Source organism: Pygocentrus nattereri, chromosome 15 (assembly GCF_015220715.1).
Source record: "Pygocentrus nattereri isolate fPygNat1 chromosome 15, fPygNat1.pri, whole genome shotgun sequence".
In the NCBI taxonomy this organism is placed as follows: domain Eukaryota; kingdom Metazoa; phylum Chordata; class Actinopteri; order Characiformes; family Serrasalmidae; genus Pygocentrus; species Pygocentrus nattereri.
The window spans coordinates 3,680,540-3,698,770 of NC_051225.1; the positions used below are offsets into that span (position 1 = coordinate 3,680,540).

Below are 18,231 nucleotides of genomic sequence, written 5' to 3' on the forward strand. Positions count from 1 at the left end.
TCAAAACTCAACTGATGACGTTTAATTAGCCTGTGACTGCGATATTTCTCTACCGGCCCACTACAAATGACTGCCTCCCCCTGAGTAGAGGCCCACGGACTAGAAGGTGCTTCACGGCCCACTGATGGCCCGGCCCACAGGTTGATAAACCCTGCACTAGATCTCAGAAGCAGAGTTAGAGTGTCGGACTATGAGCTGTCAACCACAGGTGCTCATCAGAATATTAAGCCCCACCCAGATAGTCCAAAATCAGTTTTTTTGGCTTTGGGCTTGGTTTTAACAGATTATTTGTTTTAATCAAAATAATGGGTAAATTACTCAGCCCAGCCGCTCATTAGTCCCTGAACATTGGCTTATTAATTGGCTCACAGGCACTCGCAATAAAACACATGGGAACAGCTTTTAAGTTTAATAAATAGCTGGCAACACTGAACACTTAAACACCAAAGTAAGAAGAAAACGGTCAAAGACTTTAGGAGGCAGATTTGGTAGCTGATGATGAGGCTGATTTCTGTGCTTCATTTGAAAACAAATGAAGATGGATTGGGTAAAGTACGTTTCTTTGTGCTTGTGCCGATAACGTTCTCTTTCTTTCTCCACTAAACTTGATGTCTCTGAACTCATCAGGTCTGAAGTGTTTTTGTGACTGGGGCTTTCAGATCATAATCTTTTTAAACTTAACTGGGCTTTTTCTAATTGCTTTATGAAATGAATGTACAGCTATTTTTACTCTGTAAAAAGTAGAGAAGTGTTTTTTTAGAAATGCACTGGTTTTATGAACTTTTTTTTTTTAATGTGAAAGGATTTTTTTAAATGTCCTCAAAAAATCACCATTGCAAGGAAAACTTTAAAGTACAGTAAATACTGTTCCATCTCCGATCATATGAATGGGGGTCTAACTGCTTGCTTTTTATGTGCTAGTAAGCAAATCGTAAGAAGTTTAATGTGTTTAAGAGCATCTGAAATGAACCCTCAATCACAGTACAATAAACATGTTCTCTCTTTTGAATTTTCATTAGGTGGTGAAGCTGCACACAAAACTTGGCAAACCCATTCCCTCGACGGAGCCAGTGTTGGTGAACTCAGCCCCTGTTCCTATAACTACAACCTCTGGAAAACCTGCGGCTCCTGCTGTAGCTCCTGCTTCACCCACAGTGCCACAGCAACCTACTGCTCCAAACCCTCCCAAGGGTCAGCCACCAGCGAAGAAACCTGCTCTGACCAAAGCCACTGTCATTGGTGAGTGTGCGTGGTTTAGGCACAATCCTATTTCTTCTTTTTACCCATACCTCTTCTTTTTGAGTGTCACCCTAATCCCTCGGAACGGAGTTACAAGGTTGCTGTGGCTGAAATTTTCTTGTACAAAATTGCACAACCTTCAAATAAAAGAGCATCACTTCATTATCAGCTACTGGCGCTGCTCTGTAGGCGACCCTGCCTGTCTGCAGGGACAGCAGAGGAGGGGAAAGTTCAGCTCCTCACTGCTGGGCTTTAGTTACATTTAGGGCTCATGCGCCTTCAAAGAGGGGGGCAATTATTTATCACCCCCCCCTAATTCTTCAGTGATATGAAGCTGAAGTCAGATATTCACCAGATTCTTGTTTGAATTTTCCCGTTCCACCTTAAATGGAGCAGCGGTTACGTTCTGGCTTTTCAGGCGTCAGAACTGTGGTACTATTTAAGGTGGAACGGGAAATCACCATACTACTAGTGTTTTTATGCTTGTTCTAGATAAAAGGACAGTATATATTAAAACAACAAGACAATACAATGGTTATCATTATTTTTAACAGGGAAAATTCTCACGTTTGTGGGTTTCTTTGGTCTCATGTGCAGCCGTCTTGCCGGTTTGTCTTTCTTTCTCGTATCTCTCTGTTTGGAGTCTCTGAAAAATAAGGCCCAACATAAGCCATAAGCCCCAACACTTCACCCCACCCCTCTATCTCAACAAAAATTGGGACACCATAGCCCTAGGCGTGAACGCTCAAGATTGAGGGCTACAGTTCTAAGTGGTAGGCCCAAAGGGTGAAATGGGACTGGGCCTTAATGTTGCATCTTATTTAGCAGCATTTGTTTGAATTTCCTGTATTTGTTTGGGGGGGGGGGGGATTGTCTTGACAGATTTTACTATAAACAGATGTTTTGTATTTGATGTTCTTATATTTAATTTTGTTGAATGCAAGCCAACAAAGCTGCTGCTCCAGAGCCGGTGAAGGTGGAGGAGGTGAAGCCGGCGGTTCTGCTGTCAGACCCTCAGAGTGACGATGAAGGCGATGGGGGTGGCGCTCAGGGAGACATCCAGCCAGTGGGCCATGACTATGTGGAGGAGGTGAGAGATTTAGGAGATGCTCAGGCTGTTTCACAGGGGTTTGTTTGAAATTTAAAGGGCAGCTTATAATCCATCATTGGAGACTGTTGGCTGCAGCGGCAGCTGGGATTGTTTGTTGGAGTGACATTAGTTTATGTTTCGTATTACGAAGAATGACCGAGGAGACAGACCACAATGTTTTGGAATGACGTGACCAAATGGATTGCGCACTGTTTCTCTGTGGCGCTGTCCAGCAGAGGTTTGCCATTCAAGAAGTCTATAACCTTTTGTTATGCCGTACTCCGATAATAGTGCTGTTTTAAACTGAATAAAGAAATTATGAACTGAGTGAGTAGGAGTGAAATCATTTACTTTATTTAAAGCTCTGTTTAAGGAAGACCAGTGTCTAGTTTGTCTAACCAGTCCTTCATCAAATGAGATCATGTGATGGAAATACATGCTATAGCTGGAGTGCAGTGTGGGGCAGTCGTGGGCTGGAGGTTAGGGCACCAGCCCTGTGACCGGAAGGTTGCTGGTTCGATCCCCTCGGCTGACGGTCCATGACTGAAGTGCCCTTGAGCGAGACACCTAACCCCCACCTGCTCCCTGTGTGCCGTGGATAGGGCTGCCCACTGCTCCGGGCAGTTTCCCTTCAGTTCTGCTTATGACATTTTTGTTAATTTATGTCCTAAAAATGATCATAAACCATTTTAGATAACTATTTTCCAACTTCTGTTTATCCCTTAGAATTTAACAGACTGGTTTTTGTCCCCATGACTGTTGTATGCAAATATGCTCTGTTCTGTATGGCTGGTCTGTACTGTACCTCATTCAAAAGGCACTCGGAGCTGAATCACACCTTAGCACTTCACTATGAATGGTCTGGTTAGTGAATGGTATGTTTTGAAAAAGTGTTTACACATTACTTCACACTCAAGCAAGGGCGGTGTAGATTTCCATGACATGGGCCCTTTAAGTACATGGAACTGAGTGAATAACTACTGTCTCCCTGCCCTTTTTGTTTGTTTTTATCTTGTTTCGTGATTTTAAACTGTGGTTTGTTTCCCCCCAGGTTCGTAACGATGACGGCAAGGTGATCCGTTTCCACTGTAAGCTGTGTGAGTGCAGCTTTAATGATCCAAACGCTAAAGACATGCACCTGAAGGGGCGCAGACACCGGCTCCAGTACAAGGTGAGACTCTTACCTCTGCTAAAACCTCTCGAGAAGGACCCTGCTGCGGAAGTTCCTTATCAAGGTGGCATTTATGCTTTCTGGTTTTATCTTGATTTGTGAGGTTTTAAAAAATATCTTAAAAGGAGAAAGATATTTTATGATTGGTGCAGCCATGAACTGAGTCATGGCTGTAATGTTATGTGCATTATTGCAACTTGAGCCCAAAAATTTGAGACAGTATGTGAAATGCTGATTACAAAAACAAAATAGCAGTGAATAGTAAATTCTGTTTGACCTGTACTGATTAAAAAAAACACCGTATTTGATGTTTTCCCTTATGAACTTGCTCCTTCTAAATATGATGTCTGCAACACATTCAACAACTGGGACAGAAGAAATGTTGACCTGTGTTCCATCACCTTTCCTTTTAACAGCACGCTATACTCGTGTGGGGGCTGAAGACACAAATCGATCCAGTTTTGAAACTGGGCATTTTTCAGTTATACATGTCTTTAGGTGTGCAGCCATACGGGGCCTTCATTGCCGTATTTTGCACTTCAAAACGCGCCGCAAGTTTTCAGAAGGAAACATGCAGGCTGGCGGAGTACTTGCATTCTCTGATTACGCAGCCATGCTGTTGTAATCAAATGGTTACAGCCTTCGACAACATGCAGAAGCGGTGTTGTCGTGTTGAAATGAGCTTTGATGTCTCTAAAAAGACGATGTCTACATCGCAGAATGTGTTGCTCCAGAATGTGTATTTATGTTTGTGTCTATGATGCCTTCACAGACGTGCACGTTGCCCACTAATCCCGGGGGATGAAGGTAACAGGCATTCAATTCGGTTCAGTTTTTGTCCTTTTTCTGGATTCTGTGGATCTTTTGGTGATGATATGCACCGTAGAGGGTGAAATGCCTAATGTCCCTGGGTTTGCTCAATGAGGAACATTGTTCTTGAACAGTTGGACTTTTTGCTGGTGCATTTTTTTTTTTTTTTTTGCCAAAGTGGTGAATCTCGCTCCATCCTTGTTCATAAAGGACTTTGCCTTTCCTGTTTTCGGAACATATCACAGCATTCCTAGTCTTAAATTGCCTCCTGTTCCAACCTTTTTGAAATGTCTTGCAGGTATCGGTGTCAAAATTAGTGTATGTTTGCAAAAAACAATGAAGCTGATGAGATGAAACCTTCATTTTCTTGTCTTTGTATTGTTTTCATTTAGGTTGAAGTGGATTTATGAATCACTGCTTTCTGTTTTTATTTGCATTTTACTGTCCCTTTTTTGGAATCGGGCACTCCGAGTCTACCAACTAATGAAACAATGGGTTATCTGTAGTCTGCGTAATTTTAGGCTTCTTTCGGTAGTGACACCTGTTCAGTTTGTTATTAGGAAAGCTAGATCAGTGATGGCTTCAGCTGTGTTCACATTTTGGTTATTGGAATTTTTTCCAGAAGTAACAAATGTGTCGCTAATATCCTTCATAATAATGAATTTGCATAACATTTAAGGGCTGATTATTTAGTAAAAACAAAATGAATATTAAACTTTCTTTGGCAAACAGACACGGGTTTGGCTCTCTGTCTAACACCCGGTAGGACTATTGCTGCCATAGGGGTTTTATGGGGGTGTGTGCGCTAAACTGATCCCGCTGTTTGCTTTCTCTCTTTTCATTTCTTTGCAGAAAAAGGTTAACCCAGACCTGATGGTGGAAATCAAACCGAGTAACCGTGCACGGAAGCTTCTGGAAGGCAAGCTAAGGAAGCAGAAGCAGAAAGCTGTACTAAAGAGACAGCAGGAGGATGAGCATCGCTGGCACATGGAGATGAGGTCAGCATTAAGCCCCTGCTTCTTGAGATGAGTTAGCAGAACGTAGAAGCACTTTGTTGGTGCACAGTTGGAAACTGTAGTTTATTTTCTACTCCTCTCATCCTCTAGTGGTTGGTGTAGTGTAGTGGGTAACACTTCTGCCTTCTACACTGTAGACTGGGGTTCAATCCTCACCTGGGTAACCACCCTACACTATACCAATAAGAGTCCCAACACTACTTTCACCTACCTGTGTAAAAAGATCCAATAAGTCGAAGTGGAAAAGGACGTCAGCCAAATGCCGTGAATGTAAATGTAATCCTTCATCGTTGGTCACTCGCCTATGTAAAAACCCCAGCAACACCACTGTGTCTGATACACTTCTGACAGCACCACACACACATTAAATCAGCGTCACTACTGTGCTGAGAATGGGCCACCACCCAAATAACATCTGGGCAGTGGTCGGAAACTGGCCAGTGATGAGTAGTGAGTAGTAGGGCTGAGTCCAGACCTCAACATCACTGAATGTGTTTGGGGATACTCGAATTGTGAGAAGCGGAAAATATAACCAGCTTCTCAGACGGAACTTCAGAGGTGTGCAAGAATATCCCTACAGATTTCTTTGGGTAATTGAAAGTAAAGCTCCTAAGAATGAAAGCTACAAGGAAGGCAAAGAGTGGACACAGTAAATCCTAAAACATTTAGATTTTATATTTAGTTGTTGAAGCTTTTGTGTAGTTATGTGTTAAATCTATGGTTTCTATTTTTCCTGATGCTGAAAAAGTACTAACTTTAATTAAATGAACGACCTAAAAAAAAAGTAGTATAGAACGCTATACCAACCAAAATACTATACAATGCAAGTGTATTTACTGAAGTTATGTCTTTGATGGAGATAACCTGGTCTAGTCTGAAGCAGAGGCTGCAGAAATGCTCCCCTCACATCATAAAATTATTCTTTGCTCTAAGACAGTGTTTACCGGTTCTGTGGTTTATTGTATTTCCTGCCCTTCACACCTGATTCAAATGATTAGCTAGTCGGTAGACCCTAAACCATTTGTGCAGTGCAGGAGGTGCTGAAATGCATCCACTCAAATGACGTTGGGTTGAAACACGTTTATTAAAATTATGCCTCTTGTAGGAGATATGAGGAGGACATGTACTGGAGGAAGGCCGAGGAGGAGCATTTGTACTGGGGAGATCAAAGGCGCAGAATGGCGCCTCCGCCCCTCATGAGTCGGCCTGGAATGCCTGTGCCCCCTCTACTGGTGAGAGCAAGCATTGTGTCTTACTGCTGTAAAAGCATCCCTTACACCAGGGGTGCACAACTCCAGTCCTGGAGGGCCAGTGTCCAGCGCAGTTTGGTGATTTACCTGCTCAAACACACCTGATTACACTCATCTGTTATGTGCCAGGTTAAGTAGGTGTGTTTGAGAAGGGAAACCGCCAAACTGTGTTGTCCACCGGCCCTCCAGGACCGGAGTTGTGCACCCCTGCCTTACAGCAAGGGTGCGCAACTCTGGTCCAGCACATTTCGGAGGTTTCCCTCTTCAAACACACCTGCTTAGCCTGGCAATTAGCACATCTGTCATCAGGTGTGTCAGAGCAGGTAAATCACCAACATGTGCTGGACACCAGACCTCCACGACTGGAGTTGTGCACCTGTTAAAGACTTAAAGACTATGTAACAGTTTTCATTGTTATAAAATGTTTTCATAAACAACCCCAAGATATTTCACACTTGCTGGCTTCCTGATTGTTTCCCACTGAATGCCAAATCTCTTTAATGTTATACAGATATAACATAAGTAAGGTTGGCACTGATGGCTGCTGTTTTTAGTGGTGCTGTTTTTCTCTTCTTGCTTTCTTGTTTGCCCCAAGGGCTACCCACAAGCCTGAGGCTGCTATTCTGAAGTTACAAGCAGTTGCAGTTTATTTCCAAGTAGCAAATAAGCAAGTGATCATTCCAAGCTACTTCTGTAGATCACGTTCATCTTGTGTGGAGCAATTAATGAACTTTTGGAGGACGCACATTTATATGACTCCGAAGCTGCTGACTGATGTCGACAGATCTTTGTCTTTCACTCTCCTGTGAACCATAAAAACACATTTGGCTTCACATCATGCTTGACTAAAGACAATTGCTGTAAGTTAAGTGCAGTTAAGAGACAGTTCACTTAAATTTGCCCATGTTCGCATTTGTAACTGGTACACTGCAACTTTTAATCCCAGCAAGCTTCATATGGCCTGTTATTTATTTACAAATTATTTTCAAATCTGGCCCACAAATCCGAATGACCACTCCAGAGAACACAGTTCCGCTGCTCCACAGCTCAATGTTGGTGGGCTTTATACCCTCAAGCCCACACTTGGCCTTGGGCATGATGAAGCCTGCTCACAGAAAAGTGATGGAAAATGCTAGGCTTGTTTCGCATACTCCTTTTCCTGCCCCTGCAGCCTGTTCGACGACCAGATTCCCCCGATGACCGCCACATCATGGCCAAACACGCCACCATCTACCCAGTGGAGGATGAGCTGCAGGCTGTGCAGCGGATCGTCTCGCACTCAGAGAGAGCCCTCAAGCTGGTCTCCGACTCACTGCTGGAGCAAGAGGCCACCACACAAAGCAAAGACACCGTGGAAAAGCCGTGAGTCCCGGCACAATGTCTGTTCTTAGTGTAAGGTTCTCTAATGGTTTGGAAATGCAGGGGTCGATGATGAGTCAGCAAAGTTTATTAGTCATCACTGAGTTGTTAAGTTGATTAATGGATAAAAGTTGCTGCACCCCTGAGTTGGTTACGTAAAACTTCTTTAGAAAAGAAGATGTACCTTGTGGGATAGACGGCATTTTGAGAAATGATTGGTCACTGTGACAGGAAAAGGAACAAAGCATGATGGTTAGAGCAGTCGTTTAATCGAATAATAAAATAATCATTAGTTGCATCCCTAATATCCATCTCTTAGATCACTTGTCCTGCAGTTTTGTTCCTAACCTCACACCTGATAAATGTAACATAATATTTCTTTGCACCTTAATATTAACGGTTTTGTCAGTAATCCAATCAACATGTTTACTTGCACTTGAGTAATCAGATAATGGAAAATGCAGAATCTACATGACTCAGGAAGTAATCAGATTTCTGCTTTACAGCCAGCCAGTAAACTCAAAGACGTGACGGAAACATAACGTGAAACTCAAACTTCATGCTGCAGCCTTTTTTTTTTTTTTTTATTTAATGAACATTGTGCTAATTTAGCTGTATATGAAAATACATCATCTGGAAGATGAAGAATATTTAAATCCTTCATTTCATCAAACATGATTTTGGTTTCTGTGTTGCTCCAAAAGTGTTTTGCTGCGTCTCGCGGCGACGCTGCTCGCTTATTTCCAGTACCGGCGTCCGTTTTCACACGCAGACTGAGAAATCTGAATAAGGGTTTACAGCACTGAGAAACCTGATTGCTGAGCTAAAATCCAGCCTCTCTTTATCAGACTTATTTGGATTTCTAGACCTTACTCCGATTAAGAAATTTTGCATGATCATTTGAATAGATAACTGCAGAAATATGATTTATGATCAGATTATTGAGTGCTTGTAAAGACACTCATTGTTGTAAGGTCTTTTTTCCCCCAGACAGAAAAAGTAACCATGGTTTTTTTTGGGGGGGGGGTTTTTTGTGGCGCAGGTTGGACCCTCAGCGCCGTGTGCTGAAGGGAGTGATGCGAGTGGGGATACTGGCCAAAGGCCTGCTGCTACACGGAGACAGGAATGTTCAGCTCATCCTGCTCGCTGCCAAAAAACCCACCGTTTCCCTGCTGAACAGCATCGCTGAGCAGCTTCCTAAACAACTGACGGTAAGACATCAGCCCACTACTTCTTTTGATGTCTTTCTCTGTTGTGGTGGTGAAATATTGACTACTGCAGAAGTAAATGTTTACCAGACAGCATTCAGATTCAGTAATTAAGAACTGCAGAGTTGCCTAGATGATGGCCTTCGCTTCTTAAGGCACTATTTTAGCACAGTATGTAAGGATAAATCGGTCATTGTTACCATCATCCTGAGTTAGACTGCTTCGAGGACATAACATTGTTTTGAAACATTACTATTAAAACACGCTCTTCTTCAGAACGTTTCAAATACACTTGTGATTAATATATATGGTGGTGTGACACTAATTGTGTGCTTCATGTCAGTTCTCCGTAATGACACGCAGTCTAAGTGAATTGCTGCTCGTCCTGTATTATATTTAGGGCTGTCACTATCAGTTATATTGGTCATCGACTTGTGAAGACTATTTTAATAATAAACTCAGTAACCTTTTTTTTTTTTTTCCTTTTTCTTCCAAAAAACTTTTTAGACCCCAAAAAAACTCTTTTTGGCAACTTTCACACTGCAGGTAAAAATGGACCAAATCCGACATGCTGCCCAAAACTGATTTTGTAATGTGGCCTATCTGACATCAGTCTGAACAGATCAAGCCCCTGAACTGATCCGTGTGTGTGTGTGTGTGTGTGTGTGTGTGTGTGTGTGTGTGTGTGTGTGTGTGTGTGCAAAAGACCACGTTCACCCTGCGCGCTCATCTAACAAACACAGATGTCAGAGTCGATATCGATGTCACGATAAATGTCAAATCGTTATTTCTTGCAAGTTTGAAGGCAGATTTTTGTTCCTGAGTGGTCAGCTGCTGTTTTACGACAAACACTCACCAACCAGTGGAACGTTTCACAAATCTGTCATGGGACAGTTGGAGAAAGTATTGGGTCAGCTGTTTTCGCCAGTTGGAAAAGCACAGCCAGTGGTGTCACCTTAGTACGAACAGCAAACATTGGCTGGCTCGGTACGTCAGTGATGGATCACAACCACCGTACTACCATCCTACCGCGTCCATGTCAGAGCACATCACAGTATTCAGACACCAGTGGCAGACATTTGGATTCCTCTATCATAGTAGTTGAAGGGTGTGAAAACTGCAATATATCTGAGGCTCGCTGTGTAAATGCATTAACTGCAGCAAGATTTTCTCGCACTAGACAAACCAAGTCCTCCTTTTAGCTGAAATCCGTGCTATTTTGTCTTGTTTGATGTACAGTAACATCAATTTGTTGTGTTGTGCCAATGACAGAGCGCTGCCTCAAATTAGGCAGCTGCTAAAAACAGCTAACCTGTAATGATGGTGTTCTCCAACTCACCAGAGCCACACAAACCTCCGTTTACTTTCGTTTAAATCAGGGCTGTTATTTGCATGAACCCACTTCTGTCTTTCACTTTTGTTGCTTGGGAATGCACTTGTACTAAAATATGACTGAGCTCTGTAACAGCGCTTTAGTTGTGAGGTGCGGACGTGATTTAACGCTGCTAAAACGTATTAGGATGTTAGGAAAGAGGTGAGTTCGCAGTCGGACAGTATAGCTTTGCCACTCGCACCCTGTCACAGAAGGTCACCGAACGCTCCACCCAAACAGAGAATGCATAACTTCACGTTTCAGACGTTGCTAAAGTGTATTTGGCGACATATTTTACTCCTTGCCCCCCTCCGTTCTCTAATCATGTTGAAAAACTCACTTTTATGGTGACAGCAGAGTAGTGTCGCTTGCCTGGCAGTAGAAAACGCCTTTCTTAATGTCTTAATGCACTGTCGAGGAAAGTTATATTGCAATTTATTATCGTTATTGTTTTATCGCCCAGCCCTATTTGAGGCTTCATCAGATTGAGCTGTGCAAGCTTAAAGAGCAAACGGTATATGCTAAAATCATTGAAAGTTTCCAGAAAAGAGTAATAAATTATGAATTTCTGTGCTTGTTTCAATTGTTGAAGCTGATCAAGGAAGGGAGCTCAGTTTCTTCTGCTGTGAAGAAGAATGCTAGCAAGCTCTGCTCCACAACGGCCTCTTGGATAAAGGCAGTTGACCCAGGAGAATCTCCTTTGCTTTTTCTTCCAAATGTCCTTAAAGTGAGCTTTAAATAGCAGTTGGACACGTTCCGTTAGACTGTTCCTTTACACTGCACGCGCTTTTCTTGTTCCACCTAAATGAAACGCATAACGAGCGATGTCGTTGCTGTAAGGTGTCCCTGCACACAGAAAATTCTGATGATTGAGTTGAATTGACAAAGTCACATGAATTCTGGTCCAGCGGTTCAGACGGAGGTCACTCTGCTGTGTATCGAAAAACATCTTTGGCTTCAGTACCACATATGAAAGAGGCCAAAGCCAAATAAACTGTCAGGTTCAGTGTGTTTTTTTTTTTGTTCAAACAATCAGCCAATAAACAAATATGTGCCACGTATGAAGAAGTAGATCAGATTTGGGCCACTTTTACCTGCAGTATAAACCTGGCCTTAGAGGCTTATTAATTATTGTTTTGATTAACTCTAATATTGAAAATACATAATAAAAATGAGAATTCCTTTAGATAAAGAACACCTGGCTGTGTTTTACATACAAATATTTTGTCTATCCTATTGAGTATGCTCCGATTACAGATTCAGACTGAGGTGTTTATGCTCACTCTACGCAACAATCTGATGGAATATCTTTGTTTACATGCTCACTACAAGTAATCTGATCCAAAATTATGTCCATGCTTGGACAACCACTTCGAGTAAACATTACCATGACAACCAGCATCACGTGAGGTCCAGAGTGAGATGAGCAGCAGTGAGCAGTGATTGTATTTTTAATCACTTTAAAATGACGTCAGACTCAGGAAAACGTCCCTCACATGTCCTTATTAAAGAAGGCCGAGAGGAAGACGTCGTGTTCTGAGACACATAAGCTGGACGTCCGTCCCACCGCCGTCTTTTAAAGATCAGAGCATGAACTTCGTCTCCTCTGCAGACCAGTTTCTGCTCTGGCGCGTTGAACGGTATAAACTCTCACTGTGACGCGACGCACATGCAGAACGGACTGAAACTTTCCGATAGGGAGTGTAATCGGATTCAGGCGTTTGCACAGATATTATTCTTCTATTTAACAGATTATTTACATTTGTTTATTTATCATTTAATTTATTTATATATTTATTATTTTTAAGGGATTACCCACCTTGTACAATCGGATAGAAACTGTATTCCAACTGGCCTCAATCGGACTAGTCTGTTCCGATTGAAGTGTTTACATAGATGTTTTCTATTCCCATTGAGCTATTAGTCATATTATTAACGGATTATTAAGATGCATGTAAATGTGGCTAATGATATGAAATGAGCTGACTATAATAACTAAGTGTTCATCATCATTTCCTAGCGATTATACGATTAAAAACTTTAAATATCTAAAAACTTATTTCCCTCAAGATGGAGCACGAACTTGACTCTGTGTTCAGTAAACCAGCTAAGACACATGACTTAAAATACCTTGTTAATCCTTCACATTGTGAGTTAATCACAAAGCCGATGGATCGGTAAGACATTTTAATCTGTACGTTTTATATCAGTTATTATTTGAATAATTGTGTCAGCCCTCGTTATATTTTTTTTAAGGCCCAAACACTTTGTAAATGGGTACTACAGTGCGTGTGAATAGTTTTCTGGGCAGTGTGGTTAATAGAAAAGACCAGTGTTACTTAAGAAGAAGCTCATAAGGTCACCTGGGTTTATTTATAAAAAAAAAAGTGGGTGTATGTTAAGTCATAGAATTAGGAAGTCTATTTCTTCTCGAAGTGAGCCAAGCTGAGTTGTGTGAGCTGCAGTTTGTGGCGGCGTCATGACCCGAAAGCAATTGCACACCACCGTTTTGTCATATGATGGGAGATTCAGTCCGAGGGCAGCTGTTGTTAAGAAGTTAATTGGGTGGTGGACGGAGGATCTGACGAAAAAGATGACCATTGGTTGTAATGGGAAAAAAAACGGAAAACTATTCAACTATTTTGTTTTTCTTCTGCTTTCCTCAGAAATTTAGCATGTCGTCAATACAGATTGCATCAGGTTTTCCTCATGTGTCTTGCATACCTCTGAAAAATGTGGTTTTGAGAAAAATATGATGTTGGAATGTCCCACAGAAGGTCAGATGCTTCCACATTTAGAAGAAAAACACAAGTTTTATGCACTTTTGTTCCACAGATTGGTGTCATTGTTTTCATTCTATTTCGACTTGCACTACGCATCTAAAGAAAAACATAAATACTGGTTGTGCCTCTTGGCCTGAATGGTGTGTAAAATGCTTTTAACTGATCTTTAGTTCCCCTGCCTGGTTACGACACCTGACCCCTACAGAGAGAGCCCGGGGCATTTATGGTCATTTGTAACACATGAAAATGAAAGGACAAGCAAAATCCCACTTTGAAAACATATTAGCAATAATAACTATTTTTAGAGGCTACGGCCCTGATATAGTCATATAATCGGGGACCCCTCTGTCTCCCTCATAGCCCCCTCACTGCCCGGCTGTCTCCTCTGTAGTGAGTAATGCAGTGTCCTTTTAACCGGCAGACCTTTTCTGAAGATCAGTATGTGGTGCAGGCTCACCCTGAAGAAGCCAACATCGTCATTATTTCCAGCAAGGAACCAAAAATGCAGGTCACCATCTCTCTCACTTCGCCAGTGATGCGGGAAGACCCTGCCCCAAGCCCGGAGGAGCAGGCAGGCCACAAGCTGCCTGAGAAAGGTTAGAGAACCTATGCTTTCAGTCTACTGCACTCTTATGTCTCCTTTAAAAAAGTAAACAAAAAATACTAATAATCCAAGGTAAATTCGGCTCCAGCTTAGTCTGTCTTTTAGCTTCTAGTCTTTTACAGTCTCATTTGCCGTCTGTGGGGCTGATAATAAACAGCCTGGCCAGTTCACTTTATTTCCCAGTCTGTACTGCTTTTCTAAAGCAGTTTGGTGGAACCTAAAGCCGGATCTCTGACCTTTCTGTAACTCTTGAGTTTGATGATGACTTTGATGCATTACATATGAAAAGCCATGTGAGTCACAGGCGGAGGAGAGAGCCCCGTACCTCCTCATATGGTTGGGCGTACTTCTCTAATCAGCAAACAAGTTTGAAAACTTGTCACCTACAAGAACAAAAAAGTGACTGTGGTTATGTGCAAAGAAATAGTGTGCTCATGAACCTGGCTTCAAAATAGAGACGTGTTCTGATTAGTGTTGATAGCGGAGTTTCTGTAAGAGTTTGTGACCAGATATCTGGTTAACCACGAATAAGGGGGGAAAAAATTACGGCAAAAAGATGCATCAGATTTTGGCTGAAATGAATGTAGTCTTTTTTAGGTGGTAGCACTGGCTAGCACAAAAACGTAGCATTGCAGAGATGAACTCATTTCAGAACATTACATGTTTTTCTATTGAAAAATCTGTAGTTTTCATGTTGGATGAGTAGCATAACGTTGGTCACCTCAGATGAGATAATGAGCTAAAACAGCAGCTATCTGGTAACGCTGGATGCTGATGGCTCGTCTTCTGCAGCTGTTTTTTCTCCTCTTCAGTGGGCGATGTGCCAGCATTTTAGTTTGTCTAGAAAAATACATTCTAAAGTATTCAGATCTAAACATCGGTCTAGCTTTTTTACCGATAAAAGCTGTGCTATCACTGCCTTCTTGGTCAGGTCCCTAACAAGGTATCCTTAGCAACATGCTCACATTCAGACACTCGTGGTGTGGAGTAGCAAGGCAGAACGTTCTTGTTTAAAAGTGCTTTTAAACCATAAAATCATTGCTGGTCTGTGTGTTTTCTCAATCTTTGTGATGAAATACAGGGAATGTCTGAATACGGATATCAGTATTTGAATACCTGCCCGGAGTACTTGGTGTACTGATGCACATCCCTACTTCCAAGGCCAGATTTACACCAGATGCAGTATCCATGTTGCTTGACTTGCCAATTGACTTGACTTGCTTATACAAAAAAATGTCACATGAGTGCAATAGACCTTTCTGTATATTCTCCATTCAAATATTTTGTCCAAGTGCTCATGGGATTTGTAGTCACTTATTGATAGTCAGTTATTTGTGAGCTATTACGACTGCTCTTGGCTTAGTCATATGAACTGTGATGCAGGGTCTTTTCTAGTGTTTAGTTAGTTCTAGTTTAGTGTTTAATATTAACGTTGGACAACAAATCCAGATGTTTATACACGTGTGGTCTCATGGTTTACAGAGGTTCTTTAGTTTGGAACGGTAACGTCATTGAAAGCCAGTCCATATTTAAGAGTTTACTGTTTGCCTGCTGAAACGTGTCTCTGGGTATGGAAGCACAAAATCTTCAGCCTGTTATGTAAATTGAACTGATTAAATTAGACACACAAGCTTACTTTTAGGGAACTAATTTGTTTCTCGTTTAGAAATTTGAGTCCCGTCATGCATCCATTACTGCTGGCGTAGGTTTCCTTGCATTCAAAGAGCAAGAAGAAAGGTCTAATAGCACCCCAAGCTGTGGAGAAAATTAATTTTCTGTATATTTCACAACACGAAAGTTCAAAAAAACTTTAACATGCTGCTTGTTTTTTTTCCACAGTCTCAGTGGCAATTTGTTTCAAGCATTGAGATCTATATTTTTATCTTCAAAAAAATATTTACTTGTGCTACACTTGCAAGCCTCAGTGCTACATGTGTGATTATGCTGGGATATATAGATATACAATATAGATATAGAAAAGCAGCAGCAGAAGAATGAACACTAGACACATACAGACATTTAGAAATTTTGTTTATTTATTTATTTATTTATTTATTTATTTATTAATTATTAAATGACTTATGCAGTCTCGGATGGTTACCAGTATTAGATTAACTGCATGTGCGCACATCACCTAAATTGTTGCAAAAATCAAATATTTTTTGCAGGTTTTTATGTACATGTAAATATACTCACTGTCCGCCTTTCTTGGGAAGAATTAAAGTCCTGTGTTTGATTTGTTTTTATATGATCCCTGTCCATTCTGACCGTATAATTATTGTTTGGGAGCTATTTGAATACATCCAGTGGCTTCTAGCTGGTACAGGTGAAACACGGTTAAAGGGAAATTTTACCACAGTCACTGGTTTGAAATCCTCTGTTCTAGCGAAACTTACCAACAAGGAACTGGCCATTTTATTTACTGTCCGAAATCACCAGTGAACCTACATGTGTCTCGGGTTTTCATGTGTAATGATGATGTAAATGTTAATGCTAAAGAAATTGAAAAATGAAGACTTTCTCAAGACTTTGATTTGTAACCATTTCATGTAATACGTTTCTGTGAGGGAGCTTTTAGAGGTGGACTTCTGTTTCCTATCACCACCACCACTGTGAACAGTTCTGACTTGGTAAGTTTCACTTGAACAGAGCATTTCACACCAAACCGCTCTGAATGATTCTGTTTACATCTTGGACATATTTTAAACTAGCACAGCTCATAATCGACACTTCACGTTCTTAGAAAGAGAAAAATGCCTTTAGACTGTGTCCTTTTCTCTTTGACTTTGGTACTCAGTCAACATTGCACCAGGAAACCTAGCAGTTTTCTAAGGCTGTTTTTTTTTCTTTTTCTTTTCTTTCAGTCTAATCCTCGCATGACTTATTCTACCACCGTTTTTTAGGAACCTGGAAATGTGGAAAGCACCCTGTCCCACGTCACATTGTGAAATTTTCATGTTGTCACTCTGCTTTGTTGCTCTGTAAATAGTACCACTGCATACTACCCATTTCCCCTTTTTGTATTTTTATCATTATTTTTTCAGCGTAGTGTTTTTCATATGTGTGCTTCTTTTTTCCCCTTACTGTGTGACAGAAATGGGTAACCATGCATCTCCTTTTGTCTCCTTCCAGTGCCTGAAAAGGATCCTCCAGATGTTCTAAACAAGACAAAGTGCCTCGATTATTTGGCTGCCCTTCGTCATGCCAAATGGTTTCAGGTAAACGCTACATGAAATCAGAAAGTGCTACATGATGTCCCTACGTGAAGACTTTCTAACATATTAGTAAATTGGTAAAGTTAAATTCATCCACCAACTTTTATGTGTGTTGCTCATGTGTCCCAAACAGTCTACACTCATACCTAGTTTATCAAAATACAAAATTGTTTACATGAACACGTTCCGCAATTATTTATTTATTTGTTTGTTTGTTTGTTCACATTTTACCCAGACCAGAGTGTGCTAACTACTGTGTTGCATGACATCCTCTTTTAACAACACTCTAAGTATTTGGGAACTGAGGAGACCAAATTATTGTAATTTTGAAAATGAAAGACTTCCTGTTCTTGTTTCATGGCAGTTTATGAAAACATGTATATATCATTCAGTATTAATGATGGCTTCACAGACGTGAAAGTCACCCATGCCATGTGTACTAATGCACCTACATACAGCCACGGATGCTGGCTTTCAGACTGCGCGCTGGTACCAAGGTCTCTCCTCTTTAGCTGGGACGATGCAGTGTCCATGACTTCCAAAAAAAAATTCAAATTTTGATTTGTCGGACCACAGGACACTTTTCCACGTCACCTCTGTCCGTCTTGAATGAGCTTGGGCCCAGAGAAGTCAGCAGTGTTTCTGGATCCTGTTTATATTTGGTTTCTGCTTTGCTTGGTAGAGTTTTAACTTGCATTTGTGGATGCAGTGACGAACTGTGTTCACAGACAGTGGTTTTTGGAAGTGTTCCTGAGCCTGCAGTGATTTCCACTACAGAATCAGTCTTTTAATGATATTGCGTGCCGTTGATGATGTTGATGATCCCATAGTTCTTTGCTATTTTATGTTGGGAAACATTTCTTGAATTGTTTAATTTTTTTGCCCATGCAGTCTTTCGTAGAGTGGTGAACCCCTCGTCATCTTTACTTCTGAAAGGCTCAGTCATGTTAGTGGCCTGTTGCTAATTAACCTAATTAGTTGATCAATGCTCCAGCGGTTGTTCTTTAGCGTTGGACAACTTTTCCAGTCTTTTGCTGTTCCTGTCCCAAACTTTTGAAACATGTTGTTGGCATCAAATTCAAACTGGGCATATATTTTTCAAAAAGCAGTAAAA

The 18,231-nt window shown here is 41.3% G+C and overlaps 1 protein-coding gene across 1 annotated transcript in view; it reads left to right on the forward strand.

Moving 5' to 3' along the window:
• Window positions 1-18,231, forward strand: part of zfr2 (zinc finger RNA binding protein 2) — a 32,025-nt gene that overhangs the window by 10,116 nt on the left and 3,678 nt on the right. Inside the window, exons 7-15 of the mRNA XM_017702582.2 lie at window positions 1,020-1,239; window positions 2,184-2,329; window positions 3,381-3,500; window positions 5,163-5,308; window positions 6,432-6,558; window positions 7,748-7,938; window positions 8,978-9,146; window positions 13,720-13,894; window positions 17,035-17,120. Of these exons, the coding sequence (XP_017558071.1) occupies window positions 1,020-1,239; window positions 2,184-2,329; window positions 3,381-3,500; window positions 5,163-5,308; window positions 6,432-6,558; window positions 7,748-7,938; window positions 8,978-9,146; window positions 13,720-13,894; window positions 17,035-17,120 (1,380 nt within the window). The remainder of the gene's footprint in view (window positions 1-1,019; window positions 1,240-2,183; window positions 2,330-3,380; window positions 3,501-5,162; window positions 5,309-6,431; window positions 6,559-7,747; window positions 7,939-8,977; window positions 9,147-13,719; window positions 13,895-17,034; window positions 17,121-18,231) is intronic.